The sequence below is a fragment of the Watersipora subatra genome, chromosome 7 (genome assembly GCF_963576615.1).
Source record: "Watersipora subatra chromosome 7, tzWatSuba1.1, whole genome shotgun sequence".
Classification (NCBI taxonomy): Eukaryota; Metazoa; Bryozoa; class Gymnolaemata; order Cheilostomatida; family Watersiporidae; genus Watersipora; species Watersipora subatra.
The window spans coordinates 14320428-14341080 of NC_088714.1; the positions used below are offsets into that span (position 1 = coordinate 14320428).

The following is a 20653-nucleotide window of genomic DNA, read 5'->3' on the forward strand; positions in this document are numbered from 1 at the left end:
CAATCAACTACTTACCGAAATGAAATAACTGTTGACCTATCACATGATCTCTGGTTAGCGCGCCTCTTTACGGTGCCCAACGACACTTTTCCGTTTTAAACAGTAAAGTTGCTGTCGCTTTAAAAAGCACCGTCCTGAGTTCTGCGGCCTATACAAAGGTGCCTATACAGCTATACAGATGTACTAATCATCAAATAAAATAAATTAATGAATAGTAATTTACATGTGATTAATATTTACAGCCAACGTGTACCGAGAAGGTCACGCGAACGTTGGTTTCTTGCGACTGGAAAAAACGCAGTTCTCACCTACTAAATTTCTTCATAAAAAAGGTAAGTACTTTTTATTCAATGTTGTATTGTCTATGAATTGCCACATTTCCACTACATAACCCTTTCAGTTGCGTCCATGTACAAATTTAGCTATCGGCCTACTGCCAGCCGTTTTGCCGATATTGCTTAATTTGTATACAATATTTTTTCAATTTCAAACTCCGACTAGAACGTTTGTTTTGGTCATATATTTCATTTTGCCAACATGTTAACAAGCACTGCTACACAAAAAAATTGTTGTATCTATACTTTGTGCATTGATAAAGCGATGTGAAGCTACAAAGCAAAACGATCCTCTACAATTTTCCTTATTCTTACAAAACCATTACTTTCATCGCCATCAGAGTCAGTGTAGATATCGCTTTTTAATTATCTGTGTAATCACAAAAATCTGAATCGGCTATAAGTCATCAACATAAGTAGTTATTTGTTTTCTAATTCAGACGCCTTTGATGAACTTACACAAAAATATTCGTTTTCAAGTTAGAAATCCCCAAACAGAGATTAAAATATTAAACTTTAGGCTAATTTTATAGAGAAATCTTTGGACAACACTGTCACTACCATAAAAGTCCTACAGATCGTTGGTCATGTTATCAACGAATAATAAAATTCAGTTACTAGCAATTGCTGGGAAAGTCAAAAAAATGTGTCTACGGCGGTCGACCATAGAAAACGCATAAATGAGTCTACTTCGGTGAAAGGGTTGCAAACGTTGGATTTGCCACTGTTTGTGATAGTAAACATGTTCATTTCCTTCTAAGAAACGTTTGCTTTTTTTCCAGCTACGAGTACTACAGAACTACAGCTACTACAGAACTTGCACGGGTACTGCTACTGCGTTTTACCTACTAAGTTTCTACATCTAAAAGGTTAGTACGTTTTATTCAATGTTGTATTGCCTATGAATCGCCACACCTCAACTACTTAATAACGTTGGATTTGCCACTGTTTGTGATAGTTGAACAAGTTCATTTCCTTCAACAGCTGAGTTACTAATTTTTTTTCCAGCTACAAGTAGGCCTACTGTAACTTACTACTACAAAACTTGCACGAGTACTCCGAGGGTTGCGATAGGCGATGGTGAAAAAAAAAGAGAGCAGCCGGCATCGACTTACTGTCACCCTGCTTTAGCCATGACCAGCTGTACGTCGCCTGCTAAAAAGTAGGCACAAACCGAAAACTGTTTGCCCATACACCTGACAGAAAAACAAAAGATGTTGTCTATCCGCAAGTGTTGAGTTGAACTAACATTGTGTTAGTGTCATGTCATGCTATGTTCTTCATGTTCTGCTATACCACATGCAGCATTTCTAACATATTTTTCAGTATATATATATTTTCATGCATTCGTTATCCTTATTGTATCTCATAAAAAGGCTATCATGTTGGCGCTATGTTTTATTGTTGTAAGGTGCTAATGCTGTATCTGCCTTGACATCGTACTGTTTGTGCTGTTATACATATAAATTTTATCGACACAACCTCATTACTGTTTGTATATACCATGTCAAAACACAGGTTATAGACGAAAAACTGGTGAGCTATGATTAGTGTTTTAAGCATGTAGTCTCCATTCAATAAATGCTAGCGATAGCAAAATATTTTGTATAATTTTTTAGAAGTTGCAAAACTTTTTAATACTGCCGGTTTGAAGAACTTCAGTTTGCCTAGCAATGTCAATTTCATTATCAGTTCTCTGTACACAAATAGGGCAATGCCGATTTGAGTGGTTTGAGACTGATGCATTGTAGACTAGCTGTAAAACGTATTGCGGATTTCCATTGTTCTCCCAACATTATTGACATATATGACTGCATATGTGTATGCATAGTGTGATCGGGGCAAAAGATTTCAGTAGACTGCATATTTGGAGTTGTTTTACAGTATGAAAGACAACTCTCGATAAACCTCTTGCTGTACATAAATCTGTTCACGTGGACGGGTAATGCAGCTAGCGGTTTGGGGTCGTGGCGTCACTCGAGGATGCGCAGGAGACCTTTTTCGCCCCGAGTGCAGCGAGAGTATCCAGGCGCGGCTTTTCGGATGAATGAGTTGGTGAGTGCGAAGCGATTGGGTGCGAAGCGATTGAGTGCTAGGCGATTGATTGTGAGATGATTGATTGCGAGTGCGAGGCGATTGGTTGCAAGTGGGAGGCGATTGGTTGCAAGTGGGAAGCGATTGCAAGGCGAGTGCGAGGCGATTGGTTGCGAGTGCGAGACGATTGGTTGCGAGTGTGAGGCGATCGGTTGCGAGTGTGAGGCGATTGATTGCAAGGCGAGTGCAAGGCAATTGATTGCGAGGCGATTGATTGTGAGGTGGGTGCGGGCCGATTGACTGCGAGTGCGAAGCAATTGATTGCGAGGCGAGTGCAAAAGCGCGATTGTCAACTGCTCAGCAGGTAGACTGGTCAGCCAAGGCCGGGCTCGGCGGCAGAAGTGTGCAATCGTCAACTGCAAATATAGACGGGTATGGACGGACGCATGAATCTAGACACATGAATCTAGAATATTTACTAGATTTTACAAGCATCTAGCTGTGAAACACATTGCAGATTTCCATTATTCTCCTCAACATTATTGACATGTAGTATGTGTGCATATTCAGGGCAACAATTTCAGTAGACAATTTACATAATATTACATCAGGGCAACAATTTCAATAGACTGCATATTTGGAGATGTTATACAGTATGAAAGACAACTCTCAATAAACCTTATGCTGCGCGTGAATCTGTTCGAGTAGGCGGGTGATGCAGCTAGTATGTATATATATATATATAAACTATATTAAGAACTGAAAACTTTTAAAACATTTTACAACTTAAAGTTTCATGGTTGCTACCATTCATAAGGTAAAATTAAAATGAACTATATATATATATATATATATATATATATATATATATATAGCCTAAATGCTCATAGCTTTATGATTTGTGCAGTGGTAATAACTCGTACGTGTATATATAATGTAAATATCAGATGGCGCCTAGTTATTATCATCAGAGTGTAATGTAGGTCTGGTGAAGGTATCAAAATGACCAGTGAGCAAACAGTTGTTGAAAAGGAGCATGGAAGGATTTGGTCCAAACAGGTCAACAACAGTTTGTACCTTTGAGAATGCGATGACAAGCTAGCTCTGACATTTCTAACAAGCATCATGGGAAGCAATGAGAAGCGGACGTGCCATCATGGTATAATTACTTTCAAAGAAGCCCAGTGAGGCTTGGATATATTGTCTTTGATATATATTGGATATGGTTTCATGTAGCCTCTTCTGTAAATGCAGTGATAAAGGTGTAAAACTGTGTGTTATGGTTGAAAACGTGATAAGGGCCTACCAGGGCATAAAATTTCTTTATGATCATAAATTGTAGTCGATGTGTGGTGATGAAATCAATCTGGAACCCCGAAAAACAGAATTCGACGTAAACACAAATATTTTGTTTTTTCTCCTGTGAAAGTGTTGAACTTCATTTGGCCGTGAAAAGCCTAGGTTCCTACTAACAAAATCGATGGCTGGACTGGTTCTGGTTACAACCCGGATATTTTGTGTGCATCAAAATTAAGGATCTCAGCTAAAAGGTTCTCTTGTGCAAAAGGTAGGTTCTTTTACCTCAATCATGGCAGACAGATTCGTCAGTGAATTGATTGAGACGCTTCTCAAAAACCACCCATCTTTGCAAGGAGTCTTGGTACTTCTCAATGGTATGTTTCAAATCAACTACAAATAGTTTTTGATTATGATGTTCAATCACACTTTGATGGGTGTCAGCACAGCGACTGTTTCTGGCCGGATTAAACTAAATAGTTTCAGGTCTAAATAAATAAATGCAATTAATTTTAAAATATGCAAAAACTCTGAGCTATATCTCATTTGTAACCACCCTGTCACTGGGCTGTCATTTTTTGTGCTGTGAGCATGGTATGCATTTCAATCATCATTGATAATCACTGGTAATATTAATCAATTAATATTTTAAGTAGTTTTATTAATTATTATTTATAAATAATATAATAAATAATATTATATTATTATATTTGAAAAAATTACTGAATATTCATTAATAAATATTATCAGTGGCTCAATGATGATAAAAAATTTGATAAATTAATATTTTTAAAAGAAAAAATATATCAAACTAATAAATAAACAAATATAAGTTTTCTTCTCTGCACAGGGGGATTCTTTACGAGGGATAGCTTGTTACTCATGACAGATGAAAAACTAACCAAAGATCCTTGCACCAGGAGTCAGAGCTGCTGCCAGGAAAAAGCTCATTGATTGTAAGAAAGGACTTAAGGTATGTATACAGCTGCCTATCATCAATAATATGCCAGTGTTATGTAATATCATAAATGCAACACAACTGCTTTAAACGTGTGTACAAGGCCCCCCACCTCTTGAGCGATGCCTGCCTGATGCCTGGTACACAAACTTTCACATATCAACTACACTTCATCACTGTTCATAACGCCACCGACACCATTAAAACAAACATAGAAAAGCATCGGTGATAAAAGATGTATTGTCTTAATAAAGGGCAACCCCTTTCAGGCCCTTTCAAGTTCAGTCAGGACAATACAATACCCTACACCAGTGGCCTGTGGCTTTCAGGTATAATCACATGAATTTAATCGATAAATGTATGCTCAATTTCATACTGTTCTATTTTCATCCAGGATCAAGAAGGTCAAGAAGACATCAGTTCAAACAGACCAGAGTCACCTCCAAAAGTTTGTGAGTTTATATGATTTGGTTTGATGAGGAAACTGGTGATATCATCCTTTTGAATGATGTATGGCTTATGATAAAGGCCTGACAATGAACAGAACTTTGGCCATATAGCCACTACCCCTACCCCAAAGCCTCATCAAGACAAATCCCTCATGGATTAAAGGCTTGCCCTTAATAGCTCTAAAACCCCTCAGGTCTTAATTTGATTTGTATGGCTTGAGACTTCCGACATTACTCTTTATGGAAATCTTACGCTTTCCTTATTGGCGTAGACTGTATAGTAAGAGCTAATACCATAGTTTAGTTGTACATCAGGGGACATTGCCTCGATTTATATTGACCACAAATAGAAGCTATGTCATACACTCTTTAGATATTTTGGAAACAAGCTTTGCCATTTTTGTTTACATTAGCCTCTGTACAAAATGTGAAAATACTCCCCGTCTCTAACTGTTGGGTTCACAAGATAGATAGATATTAGCTATTTGATGATAGATATTTGATGAGCATCCATGAGAATCTGATTGTTTTTGTAGCTCATGTCATAGTGGATTCGGAGTCTGAGGATGATGATGTTTGGTTGGTACCTGAGCCTATTAGTTTAAAGACAAGATTTGAGAAGTTTCTGAAGAAGCACAGCATCAAATAGGAGATTTGAAGACACTAATGCTTCAAAAACTCTGGCATATCTGAGAGATCATCACCATCGTACCGAACAACATAAAGAAAAGTATGCAACACATGGCAGAGGTTGAAAACTTCAGCAAAACAGCAGAGAGGTTTGTGTCACTGGCGTGGGAGAAGCTACAGTCTCACTTCGAAAGAGACACACTAGCATATCGGATATATCTAAAGAAACAATATTTCAGTGCTATCATGCGTGATGGTACATCTATAGAAAACCATCTAAAATATATGAAGGATATTGTAAACAAGCTCACGGCTATCAAAGCCACGGTGAGCGAGGAAGATCAGGTAGTAACACTGTTGGGCAGTATGCCGAGTAGCTATGCAGCTGTCGTGACAGCCTTAGAAGCGCAAAAGCCTGAAACCCTAACATTAGAATTTGTTCAAAACGCGTTACTCAATGAAGAGCAGAAACATGGCGTAAAAGCTGCCAAAATGGATTCTGGTGAAAGCGGCAAGTATGGAAAAACGACTGCAAATTTTTGACGCTGCCTTATATACCATCGGAGATAACACGTATGAGAGAAGATGCTATAACTGCAATTCACCATATCACATAGTCAGAGATTGCACAGCGCAACAGAATAGTCGAGGTAACTACAATCGTGCTAACTACAATCGTGGAAACTATAGTCGCGGAAACTACAGTCGTGGTCAGGGCCGTGGTCGTGGTCAGGGCCGTGGTCAGGCGAATCAGCATGGAGCTAAATTTGTGACCGAATCCCAAGCAACTGAAATTCAAAGTGAGGAGAGTGCTTTTCTAGTAGGAGAAAATATAGCGGCAGCGAAAGAATGGCTCATTGACAGCGGGGCAACTCGTCACATGACTCCTGAAAACGGTGGTTTCAGTACATACACAAAGTTTGACCAGCCTGAGAAAGTTGCTATAGCGGACGGCAGAGTATTGGATGCCATAGGCTCAGGTAACATTATGATATCAGTGTCCGTTAGCCGGAAAGTGAAAAGAAAAGCCACTCTCCACGATGTACTTCATGTACCAGATTTGAAACAAAATCTATTCTCTGTACAGTCGGCCGCTAGTAAGGGTATGATAGTACAATTTGGCCACAGTAGATGTTGGGTTAAGAACAAACTCCACCAAATACATGCTATGGGAACTCTCGTTGGGAAACTTTACTATTTAGATCTGGAGTCATCTGATCATAAAGCTAATCTAGCGTCATCGTGTAACGATATATGGTATAAGAGACTCGCTCATATCAATCCTACCAGCATCGGACTTATGAACTGTGAACAGCTTGTTACAGGTGCCGATCTGTCTAACGTAAGTGTAGGTACCATATGTGACCCTTGTGTGAAAGGTAAAATGGCTCGAAAACCGTTTATAGCTAGAGATGGTATTAAATCTACTAGAGTGCTAGAACTAGTTCATAGCGATGTATGTGGTCCAATGCAGAATAAATCAATTGGTGGCAGTAGATATTTTGTGAGTTTTATTCATGATTTTAGTAGATTTTCGTATGTGTATTTTATCAATGAGAAATCGGATGTATTTTCTGTATTTAAAGAGTTTGAAGCCTTAGTGACCAACCAAACCGGCCAGCCAATCGGAACCCTTCGAACGGACAGTGGAGGGGAATACGTATCAAGCGAATTTGAAGAATACCTGCGCTCTCAAGGTATTCAACATCAACTAGCCATTAGATATTCACAACAGCAAAACGGTGTAGCAGAACGGTATAATCGCACTGTATGTGAATTAGCCCGCGCGTTAGTAATCGACGCCGCATTACCGAAACATTTCTGGGCTGAGGCCATTTCAACAGCTGTTTATGTTAGGAATCGTGCCCCCACTACTGCTCACCATGAGCCCACAACTCCATACCAGCAATGGTACAACTGTAAACCAGATATTAGTAATCTAAGGGTGTTTGGTTCTTTAGCCCATGCTCATGTACCAAGTGAGCTCCGTCAGAAACTGGATGATAAAGCAGAGACAATGATGTTTGATGGCTATAGCCTTAGATCGAAAGGCTATCGTTTATATAATCCTTCTACTAAGAAAGTCGTAGTACGCCGAGATGTCGTGATAGATGAAAATAGGTTAGGGTTACTAGAGTCCGAGACTAACCAATGTGAGAATGAAGACAACTCCGAAAAGCTGACAGTTGAATTACCAGAACCTGAAAATCACTCAGCAGTTACACGAAAATCACAGCGAAACCCCAATCCTATTGTAAGATTCGGGGTTGATGTGTATGTCAATCATGTGGCTTGCCTCACCAGCAATATAACCGAACCGCTAACAATGTCAGAGGCTATGTCTAGTCCCCAATCGAAGCAATGGATGAACGCTGCCTCCGAAGAATACACCGCATTAATCGATAATCAAACCTAGACATTAGTAAAACTACCGGCTGGTCGTAAAGCCATTGGTAGTAAGTGGGTGTTCAAAACCAAGTGCAAACCCGATGGAAGCGTGGACAGATTCAACGCTAGATTAGTAGCCAAAGGGTATAGTCAAAAACAAGGAATAGATTACGATGAAACATTTGCACCAGTAGTGCATCGGTCATCACATCGAGCGCTTCTATCATATGGCACGGATAGAGGCATGTTGATACATCAAATGGACGTAGTAACAGCTTTTCTCAATGGTAAAGTTTCTGAGGAATTATTTATGACACAACCTGACGGATTTGTATCGCCTGGAAATGAAGAGTTGGTATGCAAATTGAATCGCTCTCTGTATGGCCTAAAGCAATCATCACGATGTTGGAATCTAGTCCTCGATGAGTATCTGCGGCAGCTTGGCTTCTCTCCTTCGAGCGTTGAACAATGTGTCTATGTACGTAACGACCATGGCGATCAAACAATATTAGCGGTCTATGTAGATGATATCGTAATCCTAAGTGACACTGATCAATCGATGAAAATAATCAAAGAATCGTTAAGTTCAAAGTTTCAGATGAAAGACCTAGGGCAACTGCAATTTTGCCTAGGTATAAACGCGGAAATCACAGACACCTCAGTGAAGCTGCACCAGAAACATTATATTCAGCAGATTCTTGAGAAGTATGATATGTCCGACTGCAAAAGTGTAGCAACCCCGTTCGCTACAGATATACAATTAGTGAAGGATGACGGCAGTAAATCTGTGGATCACACTCTATATCAATCGATCGTAGGCAGCCTTCTCTACGCATCTACAGCTACACGACCAGACATCGCACATTCTGTGGGAGTGTTGTCGAAATTCAATTCCATGCCGACCCAAACGCACCTCACTGCCGCAAAGCGCGTTCTCAGATACTTAAAAAGCACTATGGACTATGGGATTACATTCAACAAAACTGACACACAACCCGTTGGTTATTCAGATGCTAACTGGGCTGAGAACGACGAATCTAGACACTCGATATCCGGAAATGTTTTTATGTCTAGCAGTGGGCCAATCAGCTGGTTCAGTAAACGCCAATCGACAATCGCTCTGTCTTCAACAGAAGCCGAGTATATCGCAGCTTTCGAAGCTGCAAAAGAGGCAGCCTGGCTACGGCAATTATTCGTTGACATTACTCGAGAGACATTACCACCAATAGTACTCCGCATAGACAACCAATCGGCCATCAGCATAGCAAGCAACACTAACGTTAGTAAGTGCAGCAAGCATATGGATGTAAAATATCATTATATTCGACAAGAAGTCCAAAACCACAATATAGTCACAGAATATTGTCCAACTGATGATATGATAGCCGATATTTTCACCAAACCCCTACCTAAAATTCGTTTCGAGAAACTTCGCGTTATGTTAAATGTGGGATAGACGCCTGACTGGCCGGTAACTAGGAACATTATTATTACAGGGTGTACGCTTCATATTTGCATACATTATTTTGTTGTGAAATTATCAAAACTATGTGGGAGTGTTCAAATATTATTATATCATAGTAGTTTAGATAATGTTGGATTATGTTTTAGAGTTGTCTGCTCGTCTTTATTATTATTCAACTTATATTTTACCCACAATTCTTTTTCTTCTCCCCTTACTTGATTGAATCCTGATAATGGTGGCTGTATAATAAAAGGACTCAACTATAAATCCCTTATAATCGCGTATAAAACAATAGGTATGGGTCTAAACAAGACTATAAATCATGTAACGCAAAAAGGGTTTGTTGTAATATTATGCTTTACGTGTTTTTACACAAGAGAGTTTGTCTCGCAATATAACGGGAGTTCCGTGACTAATACAATAAAGACAGGTTGTCTACAAAGAGTTTGCCTGCTTATATGCAAACAAAATCTCAATCAATCTTAACCATGATATAACAGGGTTAATTGTGAAATAATGGTTGGTGAACTATGGGTCATTTATTAAAACCCTAGGAAAATGGGCTATGGATCCAATTCCAAACCTAGGTGTGCACATGGTGCCTTTTTAGAGACTGTCCCACCCCTGGGATTTTCAGAAATATATGTGTATTGAATTTGACAGAGTGACTATATGTGCGATCTACTAGTAGAGGCACAGATAACACTAACATCAAACGTATGCCAACTTACCCCCCCCCCCCCCCCCGCCTTCCTATAAGTATTTGATGAAAGTAGACCAGCGAGAGCGAGCAAAAACTGAACTGTTTTTTGTTTTTTTTTATTACATTATTTATGGTGATAATCGACATTCATGACAAAAAAGCATGTTTTTCAAGACGTACCACACACTAATCTAGATATGAAACTAAAAGATAATATGAAGGATAGAACATAAGCAATTGAATGTGAAAAATATATTGTGCTGTTTCCGTGACTAGTAACAAAAAACGAACATAAAACAAATACAATATTTGATGAGCATTTACAAGCGGTTACAGTATTAGCAGGTATAGTAGTAATATCATATGATTTGTCCAAAAGAACATGGTATTGGTGTTGTTGTTGGATTGCATACAAAGAGTTAGGGTTATGCAAATTGGCAAAGAAGATGAAGTTTAAGGTTAGTTTTAAAAGAGTTAAGGGTCAGGGTTCTTAATTTTCTGGGGAGAGAGTTGAAGTTTCTCAAAATGTTTAGGTTTAATTGGTTGTGATGTGAGGAGCTGGGAAGCTTATGCCGATTTCTGGTTGTATGTGGATTTATTAAGTGCTCAAAAGCACCAGAAAGGTAAGTTGGGCAAAGGTTATTCTTTATTAGAAAACCAGAGAGGCAGGTAAATTTGATTCCTAAAAAATCGGTAAATATCTGAAAATAGGTAATTACGTTAGAAGTAGTCATTTCCTACCAATCTCGACAAAATTTCATGCATAAAAATTCAGGTACTTCCTTTGGTTGCTCTAGATAAGATTCCATTTTGCTAAAAAAAAACGTAAGACAAACGCTTAAAAAGGAGTCTGAAGGCGCCGAAACATGAAGTTAACCTTTATCTCGACTTTACCTCAGACGTATAATGGTGATAACTGTTTATTGTTTTGTGGCGTTTCGCAAGCTTGGCCGAATTGAGGATCTATTATAAACAATATGCAGCTTATATAAATTACGAGCGTCGTTCAAAATTGGCTCTATAGTTTTTACGTTTACGAATAGCTGAACCACAGGTAATTATAATGCAGCTCGACCAATAAGATACGTACCTCATACTCCCTTAGCGCTTAGTCGACCTTGGTTACCGCAGAAACGGCGCATTTTGAGGTCAACTTATGCACTATTCAGCCGAGTGCTCCAAATTGAGTTTTTGTCGTAAACTTTTATGATTGCCTTCTTAAAACGAACTGAGCCAGCTTTATAACTGAAAGTTATTTGCAAATACACATAAAGTACTGATTGTATTTTATTTCATCACGCGTTATTACCTAAATGCAAATTTTTTAGCTTTCATTTTAAAACCACTTTAGCTGGCCATCTCGTCTACTTGGTCATCTGCTTCACAATCCACACTGCACGAATCTAAGCGTTAGAGTATTTTATAATGGCACCAGGTAACTACTATATTTAATTTATAACATTATTTAAATTTGGTACGTTTCTTCAAAGCTTACAAAATGATTTTTTAACTGGTTTATGAATTTAAAACATCTCTTTGCTACTTTACTACAAATTTCCAAAGTTCTTTATGATACATGTGCAATAATTATATCACAAAGTATGTTGACTGCTGTTTAACAAAGCAATTACTTATTTATTTTGTTATTTGAATTCATTAAGAACATTTTTCTGCATAGTTACTAGTGAGTCAAATATTAGTATATACAACACACGCTAGGAAGCTAGTTTTAGTTCAAATAACATTGTTTAATGAACATGATAAAATCTTCACTCTGTTAATTAGCAAGCTATTTATTATAAAATGTTTAAAATTAAAGTCCAAGCCTAATGTAAGCAAAGATGTTGTCAGGGATGTAAATGAAGTAATGGTTATGTCAGGGTTTGAAGCAATAGATGACCAAAAGTCAAAAGAAATGATAAATTTTGGGATCACCTAATACCACAACTGCTGCAAAACATTGCACCAAACACTGTGATGCATCAATAAGCAGACATGAAATATATGGCGATTGCTATGCTGCTAGAAATATCAATCATGGGAGTTGTCCAACCATCACAGCTGATGCAATGTGAATATATGGGACATCAGTTCGATTGGGAGTTGTCTGATCATTATAATGAAAAGCTTAATGAATGAAAAACAGCATAAAATTGTTACTAAATCACGATTATTATTGATCAACACTACTTAATATGAAAGAGACTAACTGGCTAAAACAATTATTAATGGATATTCAGCGAAGCAAACAACTCTACAGAGTATCAGGCAAAAATGGAGGTATATCGCCAATATTACAGGAGCCAGCCAAATTTATGACTTGTTGGAGCGAAGAAGCAGCCGGCGTGCACCAGATCAGCAACCAGCCATCAGTGAAAGAATCATTTACAACACTTTATTTAGTATATTTAGTTATAGCTTATAACATCAATATAGTCTAGAAAATGTTGTATTGTAGAGCAGTAGAAAAATATAGCATAATTATTCATTAACTCAGATATTGTATTTTATGAGAAAATATTGACGAAATGGTTGTAAAAAAAGGCATAATATGATAATAGTTTCTTTTGCTTCATATAAATTAGCTAGCTAGTAGCGTCTTAGGACGAGGATTACTGTAAAATTAATTTTATAATGCTGCCATTGTTAGTTTTTGAGTTATGGCCAGTTTTGTACAATTTGTTACCGGACTTAGAATATTTTTCACTTCTCATTCGCTTGTCGTCATGGAATCCCAACCACAGTAAAAAATTTTAGCTCACCGCAAGGAATCTGAAATATAAATTAAACAAAAGCTTACGCAAAGACCGCAAGTTAAACACAACCAACCAATGACATTCGACAATGGCTCAAGGACAAGTATAAAAGAGGGGCAAAATCAAGGGAAGAGCAGGAGAAGCTGGCAGCGAGCCAGGTAGGAGCGAGGAGAAGCTGGCAGCGAGCCAGGCAGGAGCGAGGAGAAGCTGGCAGCGAGCCAGACGGGAAAGGGGAGCCGCAAAGAAGAGCCAAGATAGGAGGATTAACATAAGCCCAAGATAGCCAAGGAGCCAGCAGCAACCAGCTCGCCGAGGATAGACTCAACAAACACGATTCACCCAGAAAGAGGTGGCAAGCCAGGAAGCCATAAAGCCCTGAGAGAAGAGAGCTAACTCAGCCGCCCTGTTTACAGTAAGAGCTACTGCTACACGCCTAACAGATACGTACTCATTTAACCCAGTAAGGCCATAACAAATAGGGCTAAGCATATTGTTATTTTTGCTTGAGCTAGTAAGTCTTGACAGAATAATTGTTATTTTGACCTTTGGAAGAAAATAGAGTTCGCAGACACTTAGAAACAAACCACTGGCGTGTTATTGTCAATTATAAGATAATTACCTGCAGAGAGTTGCCTACAAAAGATAGTAGGCCTCATAATCTCAATAATACTTGATACTTGGGCTCATCGATACAGCAACGCCTTACTGTCAAAACAAATTGCAAGGATAACTATAGTAGTGCCCATCCCCATTGATTGATTTGCTATTTCAATTTTGCTTTATAGCAACAGTCTGATTTTTGTGGGGCAGAAGTGCCACTTTGTCTGCAGTCAAAATTTGTCTTGGGAGAAATTGAACTCAAGGTCCAGAGGCTAACCATTACACATAGAACCATAAAACCATAGAACCATTGTAGTATTTCACTCAAAGGAAACTCACAAAAACGATACATTTCATATTATTATTTAAATATCAAATTATTATTATTGGCCTACTTTTTATATTCATTATAAATAAATTTTATATAAATATAATTAAATTAAATTATTTAAAATTTCTCACTTGACAGTTATCACCGTCAGGCTTTTATAAATTTTGCAAGACAAAATATTGATCATGGTCAAAAATGTTGAAAGCTATTTATGAATCAAGCCCAATTATAGATTTTACATTACTGCATAAAATTTTTGGACTGCACTCATGCGTATGTTGGATACACCATTACAATACTACTGTTCTGGTATATCTGATTTTTATGCTATTTATTTCAAACAGCTCCCCAAAAAACTAAAGTTTAGACTCATTGGAATAGTTTGTGTGAATTTGTTAACATATAGTTTGGTTAGAATATTACACCTCAGGTACTTATAAATTTCTTTAATTTAAAAATGAAAACGCATTTGTTCTTGTAATTTTAAGATACATCATGGAATACCTTTTTAAAAGACAAGATTAATAATTAAACACTACTACTCACTCTTTTCTTATACAGAATAGTATAAAAGACCTGTTTATTTTTAATTACTTTTTTGCATTTTTGTGGTTTGTATGTTAACTTTGTGACAACATTTTGCAGAAAAAAAAGATAAGAAAGAGACGACTCCAGTGCCAACTACTGGAATCTATATATTTCCTAATGGAGATCAATATGGTAAATTCATTGAATCTCTAGTTTTACTACCTTTATTCAGATGCTTCATACTCATATACTCATTACTACTGGCCTACTGTTCTATGAAAGACAGCTAAGTCGGAGCTTAGTTCAATAGAGAAATAAGTCTTTTCTCACACCTACTCTGTTTCTGTTGTAACAATTTACAGACTTCTTTACTGTCTTGTGAGTGATGCTTTTGTGTCACGTTACAAAATTCTTTAAAAACTTATGGGTACTACAAATTGGTAAATTCAATGTATTACTCATGAAAGCTAGACACTGGCATGCTTAATATTGTCAAGCAGTACGACTAAATTTTTGTACAATTTTGTCGTATTACCAGCTTTTACTATTATCTTAGAAAGCAGCCATATTTCAGGGGTTAGGATGCTGCATGCTATCAGTAAGTACATGGTTCAAGTCACATAGCAACCTTGTATCTAATAATAAAGTCGGGGTCATCGATGACTAAACAAACTCCCCCATCCTCACTCCAGCATGGATGACCAAGTTGGCCAGAAACCCGGTAAGATTATAAGCAAAACTTGACAAAAGGAGCTTCTCTGCGAGGCAAGATCTATCTCTCTAAAGTGGGTGTCCTAATAAAAACACCTAAAAGAAGGTAATAGCAAACCACTGTTGAAACCTGCTAAGAAAAGTAATGGTTATAGGGAGTAGAGAGAACCATGATCATTTACATCCTGCCAGAACATGGTACTCAGAGAAACTAGTATCTTATGTCCTTCTACCAAATTGCTTCTAATAAAACTTATGATTAGATTGGTATGGGAAGAAGACTCCAATTTTAGTGGTTGCATTTAGTCTATCAATTTTACCATCTCATTGCCATGAGGCCTTATACAATGAGTTTCTTGAATGCAAACAACCATATTCGATACAACATCACTCTAAATAACTATGATGCGCAAAACAGAAGTCGAAATACAACATTGATTGATAACAGATGTTGATTTACTGGTGGGGTTACAGTGGTTGTACATAAAGTCGAGTAGATGCTCTTCAAATCTTTCTGGCGAATCGACGATAGGTTGTCAAAAGACCAATACAATCAAATGTAAGGGTAAGCCTCAGTCTATAAGCGCCGAATATGTAACAACCTAGCCAACTGAATAGTTAGGACTGGTATAGGTGGATTAATGCCAGACAGATCACCAGACAAGCTCTTGTCAGCTTTGCCTCTGCTGACACTGCTCCTAATATAATTACGTATAGTTGAAGTAAACTTTTTAATTCTGGGATGGTTAAAATTTGCTATCCTGTTTGGCCAGCTCATCCCCGTCCACTGATTGGTGCTTGATGTTGCAGCCCAAAGAAAATTACCCAACAGTTTATATAAAACATAACAAATGTTGTGCGAATAGCCTATTTTATTACAAAAATTCTATCTAATAGATTGTATACATTTAGCACCGTACTTTTGTCAAGAGGTGCCATGTTTGTTTTCTTCCCTTAATCCATTCATTTTTTTGTAAAAAAGTATTGCAGATAATTATAAAAATATGGCAGGAAATTTTATGTTTCAGGTATTTCTAAAGAGTTCTTCCAGCTGTCTTGTTTTCACTACTATTAGTATTATTACTATGAATATTATTATTACTGCGATTATTATCATTATTATTATTATTACTACTATTATTGTTATTACTATTATTATTATTACTATTATTATTATTAGTACTACAAATATTACTACTACTGCTATTATCATTATCACTACTATTATTATTATTACTTCTATTATTATAATTACTACTACTATTATTACTATTATGTAAAACTAAATTAAAACTGCTGCCAAGTCAAGTTTCATAAATTAGTAGCTATCGGGGCAGCAGATTTTTTTTAAACCTAATTTTTGTTCTTCTAAGGTGAAGTAACATCAAAGCAAGGTTTTTACAATTCTGGCAGAAAGGAAGCTATCAATTTATTTTAGTAATAGTGAAAACTGTTTAAACTTGGAATAAAACTATGTGATATTCATGCTTGCAAGATTTCTTCTTTTCACAACAGCAGCAGTGCTTCATTTTAGCATGAAAGTTGCTTAAAATTAGTTGTATGTAGCCCGTGGCTATTTTGAATTATCTTTCTTATAAATGCAAACAAGTACGCCAAGTAATTTACAATCATTTTTAATTACCTTTTTCTAATAATGCATGTACTTTAATTTAGCCTTCACTAGTGTATTGCTGCAGACTCCATAGGCAGTAGTTTATCGTGACACTGAAATCAAAGCCAATCTTTAGATTGAGAGCTTTTGCTGATGTCGTCAAGGACCTTTGACCCATTGGCTGCAGGCCAGCACTATAGGCAGAGGCTGCTCCCTAGTTGTTGAAATACTACACTAATTTCAAGTGCCTGACTTTATAGAAGGGGAGTACAGACAGTTGAGTGATGGAACAATAGAGAGGCATGGAGAAGGAGAGCAGAGAACAGTCGAGGGCCTTGTCTACGCAGGATCCTGGCAAGAAGACAAAATGACGGGTGACGGTAGGCTGGAACATCCATCAGGATCCGTTTTTGAAGGAGATTTTAAGAACAACCAGTTTCATGGCAGAGGAACTTACACTTGGCCTAACGGTTCCTTCTATTCAGGACCATTTGTCGAAAATAGGTGAGTTGATACTAAAATTATAATCGAGTGTTCAGGTGTAAAAGCTCTGCCCCAAAATCATCAACCTGATGTTATTCGTACAAATTTTCTGCACCAAAACCTCGATATACTAATTTTTGCATAAACACTTTTGCATATAGTCTTTAGCTTATATTTGCTTACATAAATACACTGGCATTGATTTTTCAATTATTTGTCATCACATCTTCCATTTTACTCCAACAACTAAAGGAGGACGTAGTGATTGTTTTATTAGAAAATACCAAAAAACTAGGTTTAGACCTAATACATATACAAACTTCTTAAAGGTGGTGGGGCTGTTAGTGTGTAGCATTTTTGAAACTCTGAAATGAAAAACGTGATTTTGCACCGACAGTCTGCTGGAATAACGATGACTTGAACTATAATACAAACAACACTCTACGACAAGCATATCTAGAATTACAATTCACCGTAGAAAAATTCTTAATTTTATTAAATTTGATGCTACATGTAGTTAGAAAACACTAAAAAAATTATTTGCTGGTAAACAAGTTAACTTCCTAAACTGTTTATTCAAGAGCTGGCCTAGATGTGTTGGCCATTTTGGAGTCGTCTACTCCAACATTTACAAGTAGTAGATGTTGGAGTTTTCTACTCCACTAGTTTGACGCAAAAGAAATTTCTGCAAGTTTAACTGCTATAGGCACATCTCAGCTTTATGGCTACCGTTTGAATTCTATTCAACCCATGAATATTTACAAGCTCTTATATGCATGTCTGTGCATGAGCATGTCCTTGTATATGCATGTCTGTGTACATACATGTCTGTGTATATGCATTTCTGTGTATGTGTATGTCTGTGCATATGTGTTTCTGCGTATATGCATGTCTGTGTATAAATGATGGCTGTGTATATGCATGTCGGTGCATATGAATATCCGCGTACATACATGTCTGTGTATATGCATGTCTGTGTATACACATCTCTGTATATATCCGTGTATGTGTATATTCATGTCTATGTATATGTATGTCTGTGTGTATATACATGCCTGTGTATATGCATGTCTATGTATATGCATGTCTGTGTATATACATGCCTGCGTATATGCATGTCTATGTATATGCATGTCTGTTTATATGCATGTCTGTGTATATGCGTGCATGTGTATTGCCGATTTTTAATTACTGAATTTGGATTCTAATTTTTCCCAACTAGGTAATCTTTTCAAACATTATATACTTCTTAAAAAATTCTGCTAGTTTTTAAAATAAAATGAGTACTTACTATAATAACCCTGCATAGCTAACTCTTATCTCATTTTTCAACAAAATATGTTTAAATAGCTGAAGCTTAAATGCCATACGGTTTCGTAAAAACTACATCAATAATTATGCTCCGCTATATCCCTATAGTTGTTACTTGCTTTATCAAAATAAAACAACACGTTGTAATAAAGGGTTTAGTATACATCAAGCTACGTACATTGCGAAACAATAGCAAACTCCAATGCTCGGTCAGTTTTATAGTTTAACTAGCTGTACTACCCGGTGTTGCTCGGGTCATAAAAAAGTCTTTGAATAGAAAATTTATTTGTATTTAACATATAACAACACTTACCATTCCAACTTTCAAACTACATATCATAAGAGAAGTGTTTGGTGTCATTGAAATAATTTAAGAGATATCATAAAAACAACTATAAAGGTTTTCAAACATTGTCAAACAACTGTAACTTTCAAACTTCGTATCTTGAGAAAAATGTTTTTAGCAATTTGAATAAATTTAAAAATAAATAAAGTAGTCAAAAAAGGGTTTGAACATAAATGTGAAATAATTACCAAGTATTAGCGAAATTAGGTCTGTTTTGCTATGATTACAATAAAAGCTGATTTGATAATGATACAATTAATAAGAACTGAGAAAACAAAAAACTCCTGAATATGTTGAATTAATGATAATAATTCGTGCATAGAAGTGTGGGCATAAAATACATATAAAAGGTTACTATTCCAGTAGAAGCTGTCTATCAAAACTTTGAATACGAGGATACTGGTACCTCTCGACACTGGTTCAAATGTAAAAATGGGATATCTTACTGACTTTGTCTGACCGAATGGTGAGAAGATGTAGAGGCTTTTCCTACTCGAGTATATACAATTGTTCGCGCAAAAAGTATTGACCTTCTCCGCGATTTAACAATTGAACATTACGAAAACTGGAAATAGAAGTTCACAAAAACGGAAAAAACATCTTGTTTCATAGAGTTAATAGAGTCCATATATTTTCAAATACTATGTCTTTTTGAGTGTGAAAACGGCAAAGGATGTATACATAATGTAGTATGAGCCAAGTTCCATTTTCCTTATATAAAATTTATTAATTCAGACAGATTTTTCTTGCAGTTGGAAAAGGAGGAAGTTGCCTACAAATATATTATATTTAGCCTGTGTTCCATAAGAGTGAAATACCCTTAATACAAATTAAATGACCGCTCATGTTTCTGTTTGGCAACTTTTAGGATAGAGGGTGAAGGAGAGTTCACCGACACTGAAGGTCAAGTTTGGGTCGGCACATTCAGACACAAGGCTGCACCAGGACTAAAATTTAAATTGAATTTATAGAAGTTCAACCTAACTCTGACCAGTGAGACATTTGATAACAAGAAATAGTGGATAGAAGGCTGCCTGATTTATACTATAATATATGCTTAACATCATTCTTCTGTTCTAACTCAAATGTATTGGGTCAGAACTATACTTCATCTACGATGCGTTCGCCTAACCTGAATTTCATGCATAGACCTGAACTGCACTGCATTTACAACAAATTAATTTGGTCAGCATTACTTTTATGGATCTGGACTACCTTGTATTTGCAATGCATTAACCAGACTTGCATTACATTCGCGTTAGACCTGCACTGCACTACATTTACAATGTGCTAATTTGGTCAGCATTACTTTTATGGGTCTGAACTATACTGTATTAGCAATGCAGTAGCCTTTCTTGCATTGCATTTATAGATATTAAATGCATTAATTTGGCCTGCATTGCATTTATAGGTATAAACTGCAATGCATTTACAATAAAATAGCCTTAGCTTCATTCTATTTATAGATCGGCGTACTTCAGCGTATTTCGGATATCAGCTATACAATCTAATGTATTTGTATAGCTTTGACTATGTATTCTTAAGATTAGATTAAAAACTGTCAAAGCTTTAATGCTGCAGAGGATTGACTAATTCATTAAAGCACGGTGGTAGCTGCAAAAAATGACTGAGCAAGATGGATAAATTTCAAAATCTTATTAACCAATCTACTCAAAAAACTCACAAAAATACCAAACCATTGATTGGGTATCGGGCT

The 20653-nt window shown here is 36.8% G+C and overlaps 1 protein-coding gene across 1 annotated transcript; it reads left to right on the forward strand.

Moving 5' to 3' along the window:
* The first annotated feature begins 11500 nt into the window (after positions 1 to 11500).
* LOC137401143 (MORN repeat-containing protein 2-like) lies at positions 11501 to 20406 on the forward strand. The gene is made up of 4 exons (XM_068087517.1): positions 11501 to 11693; positions 14591 to 14665; positions 17057 to 17300; positions 19805 to 20406. The coding sequence occupies exons 1-4, from the start codon at positions 11684 to 11686 to the stop codon at positions 19905 to 19907; spliced, it is 432 nt and encodes a 143-aa protein (XP_067943618.1). The 5' UTR covers positions 11501 to 11683; the 3' UTR covers positions 19908 to 20406.
* The last annotated feature ends 247 nt before the right edge of the window (positions 20407 to 20653 follow it).